Source organism: Hirundo rustica, chromosome 8 (genome assembly GCF_015227805.2).
Source record: "Hirundo rustica isolate bHirRus1 chromosome 8, bHirRus1.pri.v3, whole genome shotgun sequence".
NCBI classification, from domain to species: Eukaryota; Metazoa; Chordata; class Aves; order Passeriformes; family Hirundinidae; genus Hirundo; species Hirundo rustica.
The window spans coordinates 33153704-33176058 of NC_053457.1; the positions used below are offsets into that span (position 1 = coordinate 33153704).

Here is a 22355-nt window from a genome sequence, read left to right on the forward strand (position 1 = left end):
CCAGGATATTTGCATCCTTGTGTTGTGTTGTTGCTATTGGAGGTGCTTTAGGAACTGAAATGCATTTGTAAAGCTTTTCCTCTGCTGTTCAGCACCAAAGGAAGCTGGGGCTGATTTGGGTTTGTTCAGTTTATCAATAAACACGAAGGTTGTGTCGCTACGAGGGAAAATGGAACACAGTGACGCTTCCTGAAGCCAGATGCCAGTTTCTATCAATGCTTTTATTTTTGCTTAAGGAAACAAAAACCACAAGCAGTGAGGAAACCATCCTAATTAAAGGTGATAGTCCCTTCTCCCTCTGCTTCACCTGCTATTTGGAAATCGTTGTTTTTAGAGGTGCAACTGTGCTCAGCAGTGCTACTGAGAAGGCACAGAAGAGATCAGGTGTAATCACAGAGCAGAGATGAACTTTTCTTTTTCTTTTTTTTGGATAATCCAAGTCTATGTATTAAAATACACATTTTGATTTGGGAATTAAGAAACCCGGAGCAACGTTGTAGAAGTTAAATACAAAACAGTAGTAAATATGCAAAGTACAGGTGATAAGCAGAGCGGTGAGGCAAAAGGAAATAATATAAAAGTTGATTCTTAAAATGTAATTCTTGGTAATTCTTGGCTTCCCCCCAGCCCTGGGTGTAATGCACTGCCAGCCTAATCAGGACAACAATGAGATGCTTGAATTTAATTTCCAAAGCACCAAAAAGGAGATGGCACAGGGAGGCCTGATATCTGCATCAATACGTACTAACCAGGTTGTGTTTGAGGCAAATGAGGTTACAAACAACACAGTTTTGTGATACACAGTACTTCTTCAGTGAGAGGGCTTCTTCCAGGTGGATGCATCCTCTTTCAGCACAGAGATTTCTGGAAGATCTCAAACAGTAACATGAAAACTGAGGTTACAGCACAGCTGCAAACACAGGGTGAGCCTTTGGTTAAACACAGGTTCCACCTTGCGTGCAGATATCGGGCATTTCACCGAGCTCCAGGAGAGATTCTGTCTTTTTACCCTGCCATATTTATTCAGAAGTTGGTTAGGAACCGCTGAGATGGAGTTGTTTACACGTGTCATTGATCTGTATCAGCGCTCCTTCACGAACAGATCAAAACTAAGAAATCTACATAGGACCAACAGAGCAGAATTATTCAAGTTCAGTGGAATATTACACAAAAAAAAAAAAAGGCTTCCTTTTAAGGAAAACTCAGCTATGGTAAAAATATCTACTACAGTGCACTGCACTGTAATAAATATTCAACATAAATTAATAATTTACAAGTACCTGAGCAAGTATACAGAGCACCATAGCACAGCACAGCACCAAAGGCAGTAGCTCAGAATTCTTAAAAATAATGCTGTTTTAAACATTAAAAATTCTAAGTATTGTCATAGAAATGAACTCCAGCTGGAGTTGAAAGATAGTGCAAACTTCTGTCTTCACTTTTTTAAAATAAAGGTGTCAGGTTTTCTACTCATTTCACGTCCGTAGTGTTGCTGGACCTGGATACCTGTGGTGGATGTTTGGGAGCAGGTCTGTTGGAAAGAAAGAAAATAGCAAAATTGTTACTTAATCTCTCCATTTCTATAGGTGCTGATCAATTTTGTACCCGATCAAAAATGTCAATGATGTTGCAGAATTCCAGGTGGTCTCCAAAAGTTGTAGGAGTCAGCTTGAAATGCTGTTGCTTTTGGAATACCTGACTAGAATGGACAGCCAGGAGTTTAATCAAAGTTTCTTCTGGCAGTCTTTTTGCTAAAATATTAGGAGACTATATGGATTCTATTTTTAATGTTTCTGAGCACTTAAGTGCTTTACTGGTAGAATTTTTATCTTCCTTGGAGCTCACTTTATTCACAGGAAACTGAGGAATACTGGGTAAGAAAACAGCACTGACTAAACCCACTAACACTGGGTGTAGTTATTCCACTTCCTGGTTGGGGTTTTTTCAAACATACTTTATATTTTTGAAGTGTACAATTTCTACACTTTTTGAATCTTTTGGATGTTATTTTCAGGTTATGTAAATCGATGTTCCCTTGGGAAATGGGTGATCAGAAATTCCTTTTTTTTGGTGGTTTTGGTGGCTGATTTTAACAGCATTCAGTTCTTTGCCTAATCCAGGTGGTGGGCTTTGAGGAGAAAATTTATTATTTATCGCTTAGTTTTTGTAAATACGCAGCCAGGTGTTTACAGTCAAACCTTCACAGGTATTATAAATCCTCCTGTTCTGTGGGAGTCACAGCACTTGTGCTGGTGCACTCCCAGTGACAAGCAGCATGATAAGCAAAATTAGAGCTGGAAATTATACTGGAAGCGTTTGCAGCAGTTCCTTGAGCCATTTTAGCCATGTTGCTGCTGAACTGCTAAAATCCAGGTGTTGGGATTGATACCTTTTTGGGACTACCTAAAAACAGAGGCTAGATAAAATTAAGTGAATAAAAAGCAGGTATATTTACTGAAGGGCCTCCAGGTATATTTAGGGCGGATGAAGCCCTTCAGGGGCTACACCCAAAAATGGACAATGGGTCGTGGGTTTTCACACTTTTATAATTTTGGTCCATTTCCATATTGGGGGTGAATCTTCCAATTACAGCTTCGGGTAATGAAGTAATTTACCCCAAGTTTTCCTCCCACAACTCACTTTTGTTTACATCTTTTGAGGCCTGAGGCAGTGAGGCGTCCTTGATCCCCAGGCCTGGAGAGGAACCGAGTCTGACCGAAATGGGGACGCAGCAGCTCACACTGCGTGGAGTTCAGAGTTACACACTAAAGGACTGCAGGCTTACAGACAGATGGAAAACACAAAAGCTGAAACCCTGAAGCACCGAGGCGGACTGACCTGGCAGGGGTGACGTGGGGCAGAGCCCTGGGGTGTCCGGGCCCGTGGCGCGCTCGGCCCAGGGGATCGGCGGGGAGCGGCTTCCGAGGAGGGCTGGGCTTGGGGGGCTCCTGCAGGGAACACCAGGTCCTGTCAGCGCTCAGAGGGCACAGCAAACCCTTCACACACGGCACAGCTCAGATAAACCCACAGAATCGTGCGAGTGCAGGCTGGGCTGGGTCAGAGGGGCCTCCAAGCCCATCCGGTGCTAGCCCTGCCATGGCAGGGACACCTTCCATGTTCCAGGGTGCTCCAAGTGCTCCAGCCCGGCCTTGGACAATGCCAGGAGGCAGCCACAGCTCTGGGCAAAACTGAGATCTTCCCCTCAATTTCTTCCTAACACCTAATCTAAACCTAAACTGAAGATATTTTTTTACTCCCCTATGACCAGGTAAGTTTAAATGAGTAAAAAGTAACTTATTCTTAATAAGCTGGCACTTACATTTTAAACCAAAGATTTAACATTATATTTTCATGATTTTGATTCTTTACTCTAGAAGTGCAGGGTGCATCTCTACTGGACTCAGTGCTTAATGAAATATTTAATACTATATTTTTGTGATTTTATGTCTTTTGATTCTTCACTCTAGAAGTGCAGGGTGCATCTCTACTGGACTCAGTGCTTAACTGGTGGTAAATTAAAACAGCAAAGATTCCATACATAACTTTGTTGTCGAGCATTCCCACCTACAGAAAGGTAGGAATGCTCGACACTACTTTAAGATGGAAATTCAGATGCCCACAAAACCAAACTGCCCCAGTCAGGTTTGGATTGGGAGCATCTGTGGAAGTTTTTTTTTTTTTTTTTTTTTTCAGAGCCGCTGCTGTGCTTTCATTCTGTGGAATTAAAGGCTCCATTAATAAAGAACAGAAGTCATCTGCTGCCAGGCTGGGCCAGCAGCTCCTCCGGGTGGTCCCTGCAAACAGGGAAACTTGGCTGTTTGTGCTCCTCATTATGGAGAGCTGGGACACATCAAGTGGCTTGCTCAGGGCACACAAAAACTCTCCAGTTTACCCTCAAACTCACTTCAGATCTTTCTTCTGCTGGAGCTGCACAGCCTCCTTTTCCCAAGGAGTTTTATTCCTTATTTTTAGTTTGCCCTAAGTATCATTAGTAAAGTTAAAGGAAACAAGAACCGCTTACAAGCATAATCTGATTAAAGATCCCTTGAAAGATGTGATCCAAACAAGCAATCAGAGCATGAATTGCTCCTGAATAAAGTCCAACTTTTCATTATTTGTTTTGAGCATCCCTTTGTTTCTTTACTTGCCATGGCAAATATTTGCTCTTTCAAGAAGGAAGTGCAGATTGATTATCCACGGGCATTTTGATAAGGAATAAAATACATGAGCTTAAGTAAATCTCACATATAGTAAATCCAAATTTGCCACAAACTACATTTTAAAGCTGTATATAATGTCCACCCTGTGATTAATTCTCTGCATAACAAGTACTAGTATGGATGGGTACACAGGCCACAGGTTCAGGCCCTGTTTGGGGATGTGCTGTTTTCAATATTGGAATGAAAACCTGAATTCTTTTACAGAGCAACTCCAAAGACATCAGGTGCACAAAATTCCACTGACTTTTAAAGAAGGAAGTGAAAGCCCTCGGTGTCTACAGCCAGACTGAGGTGTCACAGGACAGATATTCCCAGGATAACTGTGGCAGAAGGAGAAGGAGCTGAGCTGAGCTCAGTTTTACTGAGGACAAAGTAAAACCACAAAGTTCTAGTTCCTGGCATTAGGATGAGCTGGAAAACATGAGATATATTTTGGTAGTAAGAGGATGAGAGTGTCAGAGGCAGCAACTGAATGCTAAAAGTAACAAAATCGAGGGGAAGAGACCAAATCCAGGGACTGAACCCATGCTTAGGATAAACCTGCACTGTTCCCTTGATTCACAGGCTGATTTATACTGTGAATCTGGCCCATAAATAAACACTGTTTGCCTTGCAAGAGCATCTGAAAGAAGGAAAAGCTGTTCTTCAGTGAAAAGATAATTAAATATTAAACTTGGCAAGAGCTAATTCGCTGAGGATTTTCTGTTTGGTTGATTGGTCGGGTTTGTTTCATGTTGGCTTTGTTTTTTAACTGTTTTACTTACAACTGAAAGGAAATTTTATATAATTTAGAGCATCATCCTGCAGCACTGAGCATCTGGGTGACATCCTGAATGTTGCAATAATTTTTAAAGTCCTTCCTCCTGTTGACCTTCTGGATATACTTCCAAGGGAGAGCTGAAGCAATACATGAAGCAGTATCTATATTTATGATCCCAAATTATTCTTTAGCTAATTTACTACTTCCAATCTTTGAGGGGAAAAAATTGAAGAATGATTTTCCCCCCCATACAGTGTTTTTTGTATCCCTCTGATATAAAAAGTAGCTGTTTCTGACAAAACTGAGGTTATGACATAATTTTGGAAGAATCCATTCTTGCTGATTCGTTAGGCTGCCTTGAGCTGATCCCCTGTTTGTCCTACTTGTGTTCCGTGCAGAGACTGAAAACGATGATATTTTGCTTCATGAAGAAACTGTCACAATTAATTTGAGCAGCCAAGCTGAAAGGCTTTTTGGCAGTTTTGGATCTGTCAGTCTTTGCTAATGATAGCGCTGCAGGTCTGGTATTCCACCTGGCACTTTGGGTGGGATTCGGAGCACAAGGATTTAGGAACATGAGTTGTAGGGGAGAACTGGGCTGCTGTGATGTGCAGTGAGGCTGGGGCAGGTGCAGTTGCAGCATCAGAATGAGAAATGATTCCTTTCCTTTTCCTTGGAAAGCCTTTTCTCCATCCATATTCTGCTTAAGAAACTGAAAAGCACTTGCCCTTAAAAATCTTCCCTCTGAGCACTGTGAATCGCGCAGAATGTTAGAGAATACAAGAAAATGAACAATGAAACCAGTGGAGTTAAAGACAAGCAACAGGAATCAATACTGCTTCCGATTCCCCACAAAAATTTATTTTAGAAAGAATCAGCGTTTTTTACTCCCCTGGAAAGGAAAATGACCAGCAAGATGGAAAATGGAAGATGAAAAAGCAAATAAAACACCAGCTGCACTCATAAAAGTTGGTCTAACCTGAGTGATACAATGTTCAGACTCAGAGAAAATTAAATCTAGATACACTTTATTTGCTGCCACAATGGGCAGGGACACCTCCCACTGTCCCAGGCTGCTCCAGCCCCAGTGTCCAACCTGGCCTTGGGCACTGCCAGGGATCCAGGGGCAGCCACAGCTGCTCTGGGCACCCTGACAGCTTCTCTGCGCAGCCTCTCTCATCCCTGTTTGTTTCTGACATTTTCCCAACCCCTCTTCAAAGCCCTGCACAGAGCTGTCTCCTACCCATCAGCAGGAAAGGTGTCGGAGCAGCTCTCAGGGCTCCTGCAGGTGAGAGCCTGGTGTTAACAACATTCCCTTCATTTTAACCTCGTGCCACACCCAGAACAGCACCAGGGCTGCAGAACAGGAAGAGCTGCATGTCTGAGTGCTCAGAAACAGTCACTCCACAAGTGCCACCAAAAGGGAGCAGCCAGTGACAAGAAAAGGCACTATTTAATACAGACAACTGCACAGACAACTTCATCTGCCCTATCGCCCAGAGATGCGTCTCATTCAAAAGTAAAAATTAAAAAATATTTACCATCTCTACTTAAACATTGCAATGAAAGGTGTGTCTGCATGAAATGGTGTTTTTCAGGTCTGTGCTCTGGGAAAACAGACCGTGGTTCATGCAGCCCTTGGCAGGGCAGAAGCACATCAAGCTAAGGCACCTCTTGCTCTTTCACATCACACCTGCAACGTGACTCCCTAAACTCCTTCTCTGTGTTTAGCACCTCACTACCAAACCACGGGGCTCCCCCCTGGCTGGGCAGCTGGAGAGACGAGCCTGTGTTCGTTCTGTGTCTTTTGAGCAGGGTGAAGGCAAAGGTCAGGATCCTAAATTTTAGGATCACAGCCCCACTTGCCACAAAGCAATTTTTCTACAGCACGGCTCTAAACTCACACAAAGTCTAAAGGAAATACTGTGGGAAAAGGGCAGCAGGAAAGATGAGAAAACACTTCACTTCTCCAGACACTCCCAGAGTAAATATTAAATAGAAGAGAATCAGTGATTACCTGGGAGAACCTCAGTGCAGGATTAGCTGGCAGGGGTCTCTCAGGCCCAGCTTGGTGGCCTGGCAGCTGGGGAAGGGGTGGTAGGACTCTCTGGGGTGTTTTCAGTGGTGGCACCTGGTGTGTCTTCACAGGGCTGCTGATGTCGATGATCTGGTACGGCAGCGGCCGCCTCGGGCCTTCTCTCTGGGGAAAATCATCCAACCAAAGTTAGAAATTTCAAGAGCTGGCTCAGAATCACAGGATGATTTGAAGGGATCTTCAGGACCAGCATGTTCCAACCCCCTGCCATGAGCAGGGACACCTCCCACCAGGGAGCTCCAAGCCCCATCAAACCTGGCCCATTGCTACAGTAAAATCCACGTTAGTCCCTTGCTTTTCTCTCCTAGAGACAAAACTGTTTTTTTTCTGCACTGGACATCTCCACCTGTCTTCAATGTGGAAGCCATAGATGAATTCTGAAGCCTACATCCACTCTCATTTTACTTAATGTTAGTCCTACAAGATATTAAGTTCATGTAATCATTGTACTATAATAAATCACTTAAATGAGAACCAAAATACATGAGACTATTTTATTTTTTTTTTTTTTTTTTTGGTTTTCCCCCTCTTTTTTAAAAAAAATTATTTAGGGACTCACTTTTGGTATGGTTGTATTTTGTGGCTTCAGGATGAGGTTTTTACTAGCACATGTGGTACGAACATGATTTGGCTCAGATGAACTGGAAGGTCTTGCTGGACTCACAGACCTGGCAAGACAAACATTTGATTGCTGAACACAACATTCTGTTCTGTAACATTTTCTTTAACAGGAGCCTCTTTTCAGAATGGGATTCTGCAAGGGTTTCCTGCCTGGTTATAGTAAACAAGGAATGTAAAAATTGTCTAGCACTCCTGCAAGAATAAAAATAAATATTGATTTTTTAGAAACCAGTAGTCTGTTAAATTAGCTTCTGCAATCTGTGGAAATGCAGCTTTGTAACACCCAGGAGACTATTCTAATGAATCTAACATTTAAACAGTAATGACCTCAAATAGGAAAGTTTCAGCTCACTCAGCTGAGTTTAGATAAAAGGCCACGCAGTGTAATGAAACTGTTTCAGGCAAATGAAAATAAAGGCAATACTTCCATCGCTGCTTAATTTTTCATCTCAAAAGAAAAGAGTGATATATTCCAACCAATATGTGCATTATTTATTGCCTATCAATGAAATTAAAGCAACCCAGGGAAAACACTGCTGTTAACGGTGAATATTTTTTGTCAAGGCTGCCTCTTTCTAACTCATTCACAGTGATGAGAATTGCTGTGTTTACTGCATCCTTTCCTTAATATCTACTGGAATATAATTAGGGAAAATGGGCATACCTTAATTTCTCTATTGTTGTCTTCTTGCTTGTAAACAACCACCTCATGAAAGTCTTCCTTTTGAGGTACATGATTGATCCAGCAAAGATAAGGCACAGGATGGTTATCAACACTCCTACAGTCAAACTCTTATTGTCTGCAAAAGATCACATAGAGTTAACTTCTTCCAAGGGCCTGCTCAGTGCCTGTGTTTGTTATCTTCAAAAAACAAACATCTTTCAGTGGAGAGATCATGATGGGAAGCTTTGTCATGGAAATAACCACGATGTCATAATTTCAGTTTTGCCACCCACTGCAGCATCTGGCATGAAGAGAATCCATTTTGGTTTAGAATAGTATTGGTCATAGGAAAACAGACATTATTTCCCACCCAGATTTAAGTTTATACATGCACTCGTGAGGAGACTGCTTGCCCTGCCATGTCCTCAGATGTGAACCAGAAACATCTCTTTGAGGTCACTAACGCTCCAACGCTCCGGGGAAAAATGGGCACGGAATAATCAAATCCTGTAATATTAACAATGTGCAGAAATAATTCTTTCCGAGGTGGAGCAATTTCCACTCTTTATCCTGGGAAAAAAACCAGGTGGAGCCCGAATTCCCACTGACCTGCCTGTCTGACAGGCCCACTGTCCACGCTGCCACCAAAGCCCGGCCGGTCACAGAAGGGGGGGGGCCCAGTCCGCCTCACAGTGACAGTTCTTTTTGTTGTTGCAGACCTGCAAAACAAGACAAATGGCTTAACATAAAAAAACATCCGAGAGCAGCCCCGGCTGATAAGGGCTTCTAATCAGACAGTGACACATCAGAGAGGAACAAAACGCAGAGAAGAAAGGAGCTGTGCTGATAGCTGCCTACTGCGCGCTGAGGTGGCAAAGAACGACTTGCCACGGAGTAAGAGGGATCCTAAAAACCATTATTTCTTTGGCAGGTAATCGTTGGAGTTGCCCCAGCTGACAACATCAATAATATGAGGATAATCAGACACCTCTTAAGTCTTGTTCTCTCTTTGCTTCCAGCAGCAGCATTATCTGCCTGGTAAGTGCAGTTCCTCCTGCCTGCACAGGAGCCCTAGAGCTTCGTCAGCCCCCCGAGCTCTCCTCTCCATCAAGGGCCTGCACCAGGCCCAGTACGGATTTCTCCATGGCTCTAAGATGATCCAGCTGCTGCAGAAACCTGTGAAACTGGGATCAGGGCTGAGGAAACCCTTGGAGAGCTCTGACATTGCAGCTGCACTGTCTGTAGAGACGCAGTGCTCCGTGCTGCGGTGGTTTTAATCTGAGTGAGGGAACAGCGCGCGAGGCCTGATCTATCCAGTGTCCCTGTGGGATCAGAGAGCCCCCAAGGACTGGAGCTCATCACTAACACAGCCTGATCCCACTGCACTGAGGAGAAGGAGCCAGGAGATCCAGGGCTTTTCCCTCAGGAGGTCCCACAGCCCAAACACTCCCTATTTCCTCCTGCAGCTCCTCAAGCAGTTGCTATGTGGTGAATACAGAGCTTAAAACTCTGTGCTGAATCGACAAGAAGGCACCAAGTCCCAGAATTGTTCAGGGTGGAAAAGTTCTCCAGGATCTTCAACCATGCCCCAGAATGGCAACCCATGTCTCCAGGTGCCACCACATCCACACGGCTTTTAAATCCCCCCAGGGATGGGGACTCCAGCACTGCTCTGGGCAGCTGTGCCAGGCCTGGACAAACCTTTCCATGAAGGGATTGTTCCCAATCTCCACCCTGAGCCTCCCCTGGCCCAGGCTGAGGCCGTTCCCTCTCCTCCTGTCCCCGTTCCTGGGAGCAGAGCCCGACCCCCCCGGCTGTCCCCTCCTGTCAGGGAGCTGTGCAGAGCCACAAGGTTCCCCCTGAGCCTCCTTTTCTCCAGGCTCAGCCCCTTCCCAGCTCCCTCAGGAATTCTCCAGCCCCTTCCCAGCTCCATTCCCTTCCCTGGGCACGCTCCAGCTCCTCAATGTCTTGTCCTGAGGGGCCCCAAAGTGACCCCAGGATCTGAAGTCACATTTAGGTGCTCAAATTGATGCCTTGAGTTTTAGCTTTCGTATTTTCCAGATTCTGTACTGCATTGGTAGATAACTCTGAACTTCATATAAAGCATTAGCAGGCTCTCCTCACAGCTCAGTCAGACAAACAATCCTTTCCCAGCCCCAGAACCAAGGACACCGCTGCAGCTTCAGGTCCAAAAAGTGCAAACAGCAAATTGAGGAGAGCAAACTGGGGGGATGGGACTGCAGCATAACCTGGAGCTGTAATTGGACAATTAACCCCAATATGGAACTGGACCAAAACTTATAAAAATGTGAAAACTCGTGACCCTTGGCCCATCTTGGGTGTAGCCCTGGCCAGGCTCTTGTACTGCCCAAGGTGTGTCCTTTGAAGGTCTTTTAGTAAATCCCTACTTTATTAATTTAAGTCTGTCCAGCCTCTGTTCCAGGTGGCCTCTCCAGGCACCAAAATCAATTTGTAAATAAATATTTTGGGCTTAGGGCTTGCTGTCAGTAAGGTCCTTAATCCCCAACCATCACTGATCTGCCACCTCCACGAAGAACCCACGGCACAGGTTAATAAATGTGTTTTCAGCAAAAAAGAAATCAGTTCACAAGAGTTTGGGTGCATGAACATACAGTGTTGAACATGCAATATTGAACATGTAATATTAAACATGCAATATTCTGGCCAGGTCAGCTTGGCAGGCTTTCAGAAACACTGTGCTGCCTGCATCTGCAGAGCACTAAAATATTCAGAGAGCTCAGACTGGCTGTGGTCATGTAAAATTAAAAAAATAAATAAATAAATTTACTTTCCAAAGACAGCAAGATAATTAAAAATATACTTTGTTAAGCATTACTTTTTAAACTAAAGCCCTGCAGGAATTCTCATTTACAATTCCGTGAGGTCAGTGATGCCACTGAGGAGTCACCAGAGGTTCTTGTTTGTACAGACATAAAAAATGCCAGTCCGAACCTCTGCTCATTCCAGCTCAATGATAAGAGGCAGCACCATCAACACTGCTCAGTTTTGCAAATTCAGGGTGATAAAATAAGTTAAAGTAAATTAAAATCCTTCCTCAGAGAGGACAGCGAATTTCTATGGCTCTTCCAATGTGGCTGCCACAGCTTTTCAGAGAAAAAAAGAGCTCATCAGCACATCAAGGTTAATAAGGCAAAGCTTGGACATAATTAACATTATCATAATATAAACTGGGTTTCAAACCACTGATATTATTAAATTATATCATCAGAGTTTTCATTCTGTGCCACTTTCATGCCACAAAACTCATCAATTTGGTTTTCCTTTATTTTAATGCTTTTGGAAATGCTGTTTCATGTGCCTCTCAATCCAAATGCTTCCAACGCTCAATTCAAAAATTTTAACTTCTTTGTATCTATGGAGGAACTGCATTTTTGATTTTTAATGGGAATTCTTCATGATGGAGGGTTCGACTTCAAATTGCTTTGAGGATTACAAGATTCCTTTGTATCACAGGCTGTCAATTAAGAACAAGATAATTACAGCCTGATAAACATTTCTTAGTCCAACAAAAACAATTTCGCATAAGGGACAGTGAAAACGGAAATATGTAATAAAAATGCATTGCAGTGACTCTGACTGATCTCTTGCAAGCAATCATAGATCCCAAAGCCATTACAGAAAGTGGTTCCTTGTCCAGTGGTTATTGAGTGATGTTTTACTTGGGTGCTTACCCCACGTCCGTGGCACTTGGTGGCACATTTATGGACTCCAAAAACACTGGTGTTCTGGCACCGGCGGTTCAGGCAAATCTGCAAAATTTAAAAAAAAAAAAAAAAAAAAAGAAGGAGTTTTAACAGGATTATGCTGCTGGGGCTCCCAGGGCATCATATCCCTTCTTTCAGCAGTTAAATATTCCCCAGCACACCAATACATATAATAATATGGGCACAAAGGACACCAGGATTAGGTGTCTTCTTCTTTTCCTCAGCCCTTTTAAAGTCTTTGAAATCCAAATCTGAGCAAGCTGAATTCTGCTTTCCTGGCCAGCCCTGGTCTTACACACAGTTCAGAGTGTTGATATGCTGGGTTTCCACTCAAGTGGAACTAGTGGGGAGACCCTGGGGTTTGGGAGTTTTTAAGCCAATTTAAAAATCAGTAATTTACTTTTTTTTTTCAGGACTAGGAGTGGACTGAGCAGGATTCCTTCAGGTTCCTGCTCTGTCTGCCTTTGTCTCTTCACAGCAGCAGATGATTCCTCAAGGAAAGCTTTAGATCCTCATGGTGTAAATTGCTAAGAGTTTTGTTTATATCAATAGTGAAATATTTTTCATTCCAGTACAGAACCTGGACCCAGAGTAGGTGAATATTTTAGTGAGGTCATTGGTTTTCATGGGCTCATCACTGTTTTCCAGGAAAACCAAGATCTTTCTAAGTTTTTCCAAGTTAAATGATTTTTTTAAATTTTTTTTTATTTTTGGTGTCAAATATAAACAAACCCTATTTAACATTTAATATTTACAGGAAATGGAAGTAAACAACTAGCTTATGCACAGGAATAAAATTAAAATCTTCTTTTTGGTTTCCAGTCATTGCAGATAAACTTTACTCTGCCAATGGAGCTGAAAATTGAGGTTAAGCAAGATTAGTGCCGAGTAATAATAACATCAAACAACCACACAACTGATGAGCACGTCAGCAATGAGAAGTTACCCTAGTCCAAACTGAAAAAAGAAGAAATTAGGACTGGAATAACTGTTCCTCTGCTATGTTGACAACAAAAAAGGTCAAAAAGCCCCACACTGCACATTTTTGCTCATGTTTAACTGCAGTGCAGTTCAGGAGTACTAAAAGTCAGTCACAATAATTAGCATTAAGATGGGAATAGTGTCGAAGGAGGCGACAGGGATGCTTAATCAGGGCACTTATCCCCTGGGGAGAAGGAAAAATGGAAAGGAAATTAGAGTGAATTGGCATCAACATGCAGGCATGGAGAGAATATGGTCTGATTACAGCACTATTCACAATTCAAATATTCTCAGTGCAGCAGCTCCCAGAATTCTGATCACATTAAAATGGCTGCATTTCAAATTGCGCATCTCCAGTTGAGAAAACCCAAGAATATTTAAATTCATATTCTTAATCCATAATACAAATGCACTAATGTCCTCAAAGTAAAACATACAATTTCAGAAGTATTAGCCTGTGTATTCTATAGTGTGGATGTGTATGATTAGATAGATTAGAAAGATTAAATACTCATTAGTAAAACATAATGGGGTGCTTTCTCAGCACTGAGTTGCCTTTGAAAAGACTTTTTATAACAGATTGACTTAGAAATGTTGTAAGAGTTTGTTTTCCAGCAGCAGAGCTGTGGTTTCACTGGGGATGGATTTCAAACCTGTTCCCAGCACAGCGAGATAATACAACGTAATTCAAAAGCATTCAGAAATTCAGAGGCTTACTTGAATTTACCACAAATTATCAAAGCACTTGTTTTTCCTCCTTTTTGCAAGCAATCCACTGAGGATATGGAAACCTCCTTCATTTCAACAGCTCTTGGACTGCTTTCCAATCCTCCTCCCCCTGTAAACTCATGGCTGCTTCCCATCTTTCTCAGTTGCTTTCCTCACAAAAGGAAAACTTAGAATGAGGCAGCCATGTGAAATCTGGGCTGCATTCACAGTGGATAATTCACAAAGTTTGCAAAACACCATTGCAAAAATCGGTTTTGGTGGCTGAGCATCAATGGGTTTATAGTTTTCTAAGAGTGCACACAGAGATAGGTTTTCCTGCGTGAAGAAAAAGAAGTGGGGAGCCATAATCAGAAGATAAAATACATTTTGAAACCTAAAGTGAAGTTAATGACAATTCTGCAATGCCAGAGATGCAGGGAAAGGGAATACATTGAACTCAGGAATTCATTAATAAGCCTGTAATGTATTTTGCTGTACTTATTTTGCAGAAAACCTCAAGCCTCCATGGACAGATACTTGGGACCGTCTTAAAAAAGTCAGTCATAAACTTCAGCAACTTGCATTGCACAAAATCCCAGGATGGTTTGGGTTGGGAGGGACTTTAAAGCTCATCTATTTCCAACCCCCTGCCATGGCCAGGAGGGCCATGATCCATCAGATCAGGTTGCTCAGATTTGCATCTTTAAATCTATAATCCAGAACAGTGGCCAGAAGGGAGTAAAATTTGTCTCAGTCTGAACATGAAACGCAATTATTTTGTGGGGGAAAAATAAAAAAAAAAATCCCAAAGAAAAACGAAGTACAAATGACGGCGGTGGTGTTGCCCTTGTCTGGGAGTATTCCAGAATCTTACTTTTCCATCTTCACACTTGGTTCCTGCTAGCACAAGCCCAGGGTCAGGCATATCATCCCCCAAATACACGTGGGTGCCCCGGCACAGGATCTTGCCGCCCTCCTGGAGCGGGATGTTGGTCTCTATGGAAACAGCATTGGTTCCAATGACGGGTCTGTTTGCTCCTCCTTGACACTGGATTTTCCCACACTTCGCATCCCTGAGGGAAATAAACACGACCAAGGATTAGGTAAAGCATTTTCAACGTTCCAAGCCCTCTCCCAGCACCTGTTTGCAGGGTGAGGCCCTACCTGGGTTCACATTTGGCAAAGGAGCTCTTGGAGTCCTTCCCGCAGTTGCCGTAAGGATCTCCGGCAGAATTGACTCTCTCAAAGCAGATCCCGGGAGCGGGTTTCGCACCTGAAACAAAACCTAATCAGAACTTTCATCTCGTACAAGGTGTTTTTAATAATTTCCTTTGAGCTCTGCTGGTGCTTTAGGGGAAAGGGGGGATGTGAGCTGCATGTTGATGAGGCCCAACAAAGCAGCGGCGCTGGATCCGCATGCTAATGGAAGAGTTTGGATGTGTGGGATTGCCAGCGTTGTTTGTCTCTCTTGGCAGCGCTGAGCAACAGACAATGCAGAACTCCTTCTCCTCCAGGATTTCTCGAGGTGATAGCCCTCTTGCCGATCCTCCTAGGACACAAAAACTGCTAGCAAATACCAGACAAAGGCCAGCTGGAATGTTAACCCCTTCCTTTTGCAGGAGCCCACGTTCTAGAGAGACCCCAAAGAGAATTCTTTTCAAGGAAGGCCTGTTTGACTCCAGCTGAGAACAAGACAACAGAAAAAATCCAGCTGTAAACGGGGTGTAAAGATATGAGGACCTGACATGGCAAAGGGAAATGTGCTGCTGTTAACTCAGGCTGAAGTACTGGGGAGAGGAGAGGAACCCATCAGACCTTAACCCTCAGGACATCCACTCCTGGTGATGCCTTAAGTTTTATCTTCCATGTATTTCATGTTCTGTGCTGCCCAGGGGCAGCTCTGAGCTCACACTCAGGGTCACTCAGCTCTCTGCACACAGCAGCGACACAAAACAAATCCTGTTCCTGCTGCACACCAAGGACAACTTTCAGCCCAAAAGCACAAACAAGGGTGGCTGGAGGGAGGAACAAGAAGGATGGGACCTCACAGCCTGGAGCTGGAATTGGACAATTAAACCCCAATATGCAAATAGACCAAAACTTATCAAAGTGTGAGACCTTGTGACGGTCAGCTGTTTTGTCACCATTTTGGGTCCACCTTGGCTGTAGCCCTGGCCAGGTTCTTGTCCTGGTTTACCCTTAAAGGCCTTTTAATAAATATCTACTTTATTGTCTAGCTGAGTGCAGTCTCTGTTCCAGGTCAGCCTTCCTGAGGCATCACTGAGAGGAAAGGCTGACATGGAAGAAGGAGCATTTCTGCCACGGTGGTGGAAGTGGGAATCTGGGAGTTCAGGCAGCATCCGGTTTTTATCTACTGTGGTCTTTTCTGATAGAGACATGTCCTAATGGCAAAGGAACCTCCCCGGTGGGAGTAGGGCTGGAAAAGCTTGTGCAGGCAGATTATTCATCCCTGCACTCCAGAGGTTCAAGGGTACTACTAGAACATCTCTTCTAATGTTTTATACACACAATCTCCTGCTCATTTCCCTCCAGATTATAATCAATTACAGAATATCTTCTAAGGGAAGATGCATCCGTTCATCTGGAATGTTGAAGAGGTGAAGGATCTGCTTCCCTGTCCCTACTGCTGCAACAATTCATTAGTCTGTGTATTGGAATTTAATCCCTTTGTTCTACAGTGAAACACGGCTTTCATTTCCAGCCAGTAATTGCTGATTCTTGCAAGATTAAGAGGCTCTTTGTTCGGGCACTTTACCACTCTGTATTTTCTTTCCGTGAAAATAATTAACAGCACCATCAAGTCACCACCAACGTTTCAACTGCTCCAAGAGGGAGACTGGCTTTGAGCAGAAAAGGAGCCGAGGAGAAACTCTGGCTAAAACTGATCAGAGACCTGCTAACTGCATTTCTGTGCTTTTGACAGATCAGCCAAACTAAAGCAAAAAGAACTTGGCAGCAAGCGATGTGATAGCCCAAAGGCTGAGAATATCCCATTTCTACAGTGCTCCTGATCTTTACCATAGACAGAATATTTCAACTAATGCTACATTTTGTCAAATGTTTTGAGCCACTTCCAAGTGCGTACGCCTCTAACTATGGGTAAAACATAGCATTTATTTAAGCCAGCCTGAAGATTTAATTTGAAAGCCTTCAAAGAGAAAAATGTTCTTTATATTTTCTTTAAAAAAAAAGAAAAAAAAAAAAAAAAAAAAAAAAAAAAAAAAAAAAAAAAAAAGAAAAAAGTTCAGATATTCCTGGAGAAGAAAATACAAATATAATTGTAAAACTTCCAGACTTCCAGCCAGTGTGGATCTTTTCACTAAAAACTCAGAGATTAAAACTTCAATTAATTATCTGCATTTCATAGTCTGAAGCTTGACTAATACTATGTACTGCTGAACAGCAATCTAATGCTATTAAGGACAAAATATTAAAACTTGGAGAGGCTTAAGATGGCAACCTCTTTTCCCTTCTAACATTTTTACATGCTGAAACTGGAAAATTCAGAAAGAAAGGCACAGAAGGAACCGAATATGAGCTGTTGGTTCCCTGGAGAGAAGGACAAGAGCTTGAAATTCTTTGGAAGATTACGATCAATCTTGCTGAGTTCAGAATATTTTTTCATATCTGGAACTATTAAAAGGGGCTCACACAGGATTCTTTCAATTCCTTGTCATTAAAGTTCAAGCAATAATCAAAAAAAAAAAAAAAAAAAAAAAAAAAAAAAAAAAAAAAAAATCAACAAAAGCATCCAAGCGCTGTGCAGAAAAAGCCAAAGTTGAATTTCCATTTTCAGTGTGTGGATCCCTCCTCATCTTTCCAGGGAGGGCACACTCACTGTTCAGCTTGAGACAAACATTACCATCTGCATATTCTATGGCAGCTTTGGAAGGGCTGGGGAGGGAAGAAACATTCTGGGAGCAAGAGGCCAAGGAAAACTGCTTTTCCTAAAACTGCTTTTCCTAAAACTGCATTTTCCAAAATGGCTTTTCCAAACCTGCTTTTTCTCCCACATGTGCAATGACCAGCTTGTGCTGGTCATTTGCAACTGCTCTGGGTCTTGTTTTTGGCCAGAAGCCTCAGCCCCAGCTCAGCTGATGCTGTGGAATTGCAGTGGCTGGACGCTCCCCTGGAGATGTGGCAGCAGCAGCCCAGAACACGCTGTCCCCTCAGTGCTGTCCCCTCCCAAAGCTGCCAAAAGCCAAAGGAATGCTCATGTCCCGTGCTCTGGCTGCAAGGGATGTAACAAAGGCTTATTCTTTTAAAAAGGGAATGCACTCACTGAGCACTGAGAGAGTTTAAGGAGTTTCTCTTCCTCTTTCACCTGCTAGAAGTTTTTTCACTGAATGCAGAAGTCAAGCGTTGCAGAGATGATGGAAAGCAGCCCTCAGGAAGGAAAACACATCTGCAACGTCCTTGCAGGGCTCAGACACCGAGCTTTAACTCCAGCTAATAACACTTGACAAGAAAAAGGATCTCATGGAGCACAAAAAACCCACTTCCCCTGCCAGGCTCGGAGCAGTCTGTGTGTGAAAACACCTGGTACCCAACGATCATCTGCAGCCTGGAAACCAAAATCCAGCTTCAATTCCTGCCTTTGGTATCCAACCAAGACATGCTGTTGCTTGGGATTCAGATGGCTCTTCCCTCTCCCCACTGGCTTCTCATAATATTTGCACTTTTTTATGGATGAAAACGTATCAGAGTGTAAGATGCTGAACAGATGGAGCTACCAAGTTAAAAGGAGTTTTTGGGAGGATGTTTAAGGAAGAGAATTGTAATGTTGTGTTTCTGGAGGAAACCCATTTATCACCACTGCACCACAAACTGAAGCAGAAAGTCCTGTCTTCCTCTATTTTCTACCTCTGCAGGCAGAGGCAAAATGATTTGAGAAGGATTTCTGGTGGTTATTTAGTGCTTTGAGGTGGATGAGCAGAGTTTATTTCACTTTGCTATTGGTAATTATAGTATCGTGACCCTGTAATTAAGGTCCTGTCAGCCTTTTCATGCCAAGCCTCATTCAAGGGATTAAATCAGTCCTTGGAAGCTGCAGAAGGTCAAAGCTCACCACTGCAGCTGGCAGCCTGTAGATTGTTGGGTTTTTTCCTCCATTTGTGTATATTGACGAGCCCACTTCTTTCCCTAAACAGTTGCAAAAAAATAAAATACTAAAAAAAGTGGATTTGCAGGGCACAGAAATGCTGTGTCATTTCAGAGCTGCTGCCATAGGAAAACACCAACACGGTCTCTAGAAAGGAATGAGGGAAATTTCTGACCATGGTGCTGATTCCATGGACACGAGAAACATCCTCTATCAGGCTGACAGCAGAAAAGGAAAATATTTCAGTAGAGTTCCCAGCTGTCTGTGGGTGGGGAGAGGAGAAAAAGCAACCTCTGAGTAACAGGCTGGAGCTCTGTGGCTCAGGCTGTGCCAGCCAGCACCACGAATAACTGTGCAAATAAATACAAGCATAAAAACCACAGTTCTCTGTCGTGTGAACTGGGTTTCAGCTCATTAAATTTGTTTTTGCAGCAAAGCAAAAGTTCCACAAGCTACCCTTGGCGCCTCTCCCCCCCATCCTGGTGATCCTTGTTCTGTCTGGGCAAGAGCAAGACGGGGTTGAGCATTTTTCTGCATTTTAGGAGGATGATGTCACCACCCCTGAGAACATGATTTAATATCTTTCCCATCTCCAGAAGAAAAAGGCCTGGCCATAAATCTGGGATGATCCAAATAGTTCGATTGCACTGAATTCAGAAAATTACAGCGCTTGGACAATTAGCATTTTTTCAAAAGCAAGCCAGCAGTGGTTTGGTCAGGTACCTGAGGTGGGTAACCAATATATTTTGTGTCTGTAGGGTTCTACCTGGCAAAACCTGCAAAGTTCTCACAGGGGTAACAAATATTGACATCTGAATTAAGAACGCTCCTGCCTAAACAAATGGCCATATCCATGCAACACATTAAATGTGCTCTAATCATTAAATCAATGCCTGCCATTGGCTCCCCAAAATCATTGCTTTTTTCTCACTTGGGGAAATACAGGAAAACAAACTGACAAACTTCCCCAAAGAATCCCTTTCTTGTCAAAAAAACCCAAGAGTTTCAAGTTGAGAACCCTCTGTTCCTTGGTACTCAATGATTTCCCTGTCTTAAGCGGCTCTATCTGTGCATCTGTTTCTCCTGGAAAATGCCAGTGGAGTCACAGACACCACACAAAGCATCACTATTGATGCATTTTTCCGTCACTGCTATCAATAGGTCAGATCAGTGCAATTTGATATTTTTGAATATGGACCAGAAAAGGTCACCAGCAGTTCCTGCTTCCCAAGGATAAAAATGACATGAATTATGGAGAGAGAGAGAGAATGGAGAACTCTGGGAGATCTGGAGCAGACTGGAATCAACCTGGGCTCTGAGAGGAATTCATGGCTATTTTCAGAGACTGTCCCCAGGAGCTCCTCCCTTCTCCTTCCCACCCTGCTTTCCATGCAGATAAGAAAGAGCAAAAAAGAAAAAAAAAATCCTCTATTTTGTTTGAATCACTATGTTGAGAGTAACAAAACAACCCCAAGGAAATGCAAGTGCTTTTCTGGAAACAGGTTCCTACTGCTCAGCCTAATGTAAACAAGCTCTGACAGTGTTCATCATTTTCCTTTAAATAGATCTAAAAACATGAAGATTGACATTTATCATTGAGCTTCTGGACATCTGTAACCTGATGAATAAAGAAAGATGTACAAGGGAAGACAGTAATAAGGAATTCAATACACCGAATATTATTCTAGGAAAAGTTATCGTATTTTGTTCTGCATGGATTTCTCCTACTGGGAAGAAAATCAGGAGAGAATGAAAATGAATCGTGATCTTTTTTTTTCTTTAGAGGGTAGAATGTTTTTTTATAAACCACAAACCTACTTCACTCCAACACAGGCATTTGTTAAGAACAGTTCTAATCAGACACAATAACCTGGTAAAAGGTTCCAAAGTACATTTTTGATACAAAGTCCAGAGGCAGCATCTTGGAATGTCAAATCTCTGTGCTGCAAGCAAGGGTGGAAAGATGTGCAGCTTTTTTAATCTGTACCATGATACTTTTCTAACTGCATGAGCCACCCACCTCTCTTCCTATTCCACTCCACATCTGCCAGCTCATATTTCAGCCAGATGTGTGATAGAGCAGTGAATATTCACATCCTTAGCCCTTAAATCCAGAATATAGGCATTATTTGAAGTGTCCAAGGCCGGCTGGATGGGGCTTGGAACAACCTGGTCTAGTGCAAGGTGTCCCTGCTGCTGGCAGGGGATGGAATCAGATGATCCCTAATGTCCCTTCCAGCCCAATCCATCCTGTTTATTTTTAACTTATCCTTCCAAAAACGTGGCAAAAATTAAGACTTGAAGTTCAGGTTTGGTCATGTCCCACCCTTTCTATTTAAAATCCTTGTCCTTAGGCCTCCCCAAGACAAACCCAAAGGGTATTCCAGTCAAAGTCTGTTTGAATTCTGCTCTTGACAAACATCTTTCTCATAAACAGACTCCCATATTGAAGAGTCCCAAGAAGAAAGACAGGAAAGAACAAGGGGAGCCCAGGGCCTTGGTGGAATTGCTGTGTTAGGAAGCAGACCTGGCAAGGAGCTGCAGCAATTCAGCTCCCTGACCTTTAGAGGAATTTTTCTCAGCCACCGAAGCCACGAAGAGCCTGACCGAGTAACTTTCCACGGCATGGGAAACCGGTTCAGGAGGAGATTTTTGCTTTCAACAAGAGAAAACGTCTCTGTATCCAGGGATTAGAAGTCCCAGCCTGACTAAGACTGGAGGCTATAATTGTCCATGGCTCTATGAGCTCATATCAACTCTACGACGCGCGTGGGATTCGGGGGAGTGCAGCAGAGGCACGGTTTGTTCCACGTGAGGAGTTTAATTCTGAACTGGAGCTCCTCCTGAACGTGTTCTTATACCCACGTGGCCAAGCTGACCTGCTGTCTGCACCGCTGGGGCTGGTTCCTGAGATGCTTTAATGCTCTTTTAAAGGGAGATTGCAAAAAGTCCATGTTCTCCGGGAAGGAAACAGAAAAATTCTTCAGCAGTGTTCTGGGGAGGCTTTAGTTTTTCTGACTAAGGGAAACATCTGTGTGCCATTATATTGATACAGACGTTTTGGAGCAGAGTTAGAGGTGCTGAACTGAAAGAGGCTGGAGAAGTCAGTTTAAAAGAAATAATTACACCTATCTCTAAGTAATGCTTCTCCTCAGGAGAGGTAAATGTTTTTCAAATTTGGGATGGAAGGTCAGAGAAGCTGAAGGAGACACGATTTGGATCGATACCAAAATGCTGAGTTAATACTTGCACTGCAGTGGAGGGGTCACAGGGCTTTATAGAAAGGTGAACAGCTTTCCTGGGATACATGCTGAGAACAACTCAAGAACTCATGTTACCAGATTTCTGCAAAAAGGGAGCAAATTCCCATGGGAGAATAAAATCCCTTTCTGCTTCAGTGCACAGCCTGCTAAGAGCACTGTCAGGAGGCAGTTTACA

General features: G+C 43.1%; 1 protein-coding gene across 1 annotated transcript in view; it reads right to left on the bottom strand.

Moving 5' to 3' along the window:
- Nucleotides 1-202: 202 nt before the first annotated feature.
- The window catches only part of ADAM12 (ADAM metallopeptidase domain 12), a 175803-nt gene continuing 153650 nt past the window's right edge, over nt 203-22355 (bottom strand). Inside the window, 10 exon segments of the mRNA XM_040071649.1 lie at nt 203-1531; nt 2839-2948; nt 6998-7180; nt 7635-7743; nt 8361-8496; nt 8970-9033; nt 9035-9079; nt 12074-12151; nt 14670-14868; nt 14960-15068. Coding sequence (XP_039927583.1) covers nt 1471-1531; nt 2839-2948; nt 6998-7180; nt 7635-7743; nt 8361-8496; nt 8970-9033; nt 9035-9079; nt 12074-12151; nt 14670-14868; nt 14960-15068 — 1094 coding nt within the window. The 3' untranslated portion in view covers nt 203-1470.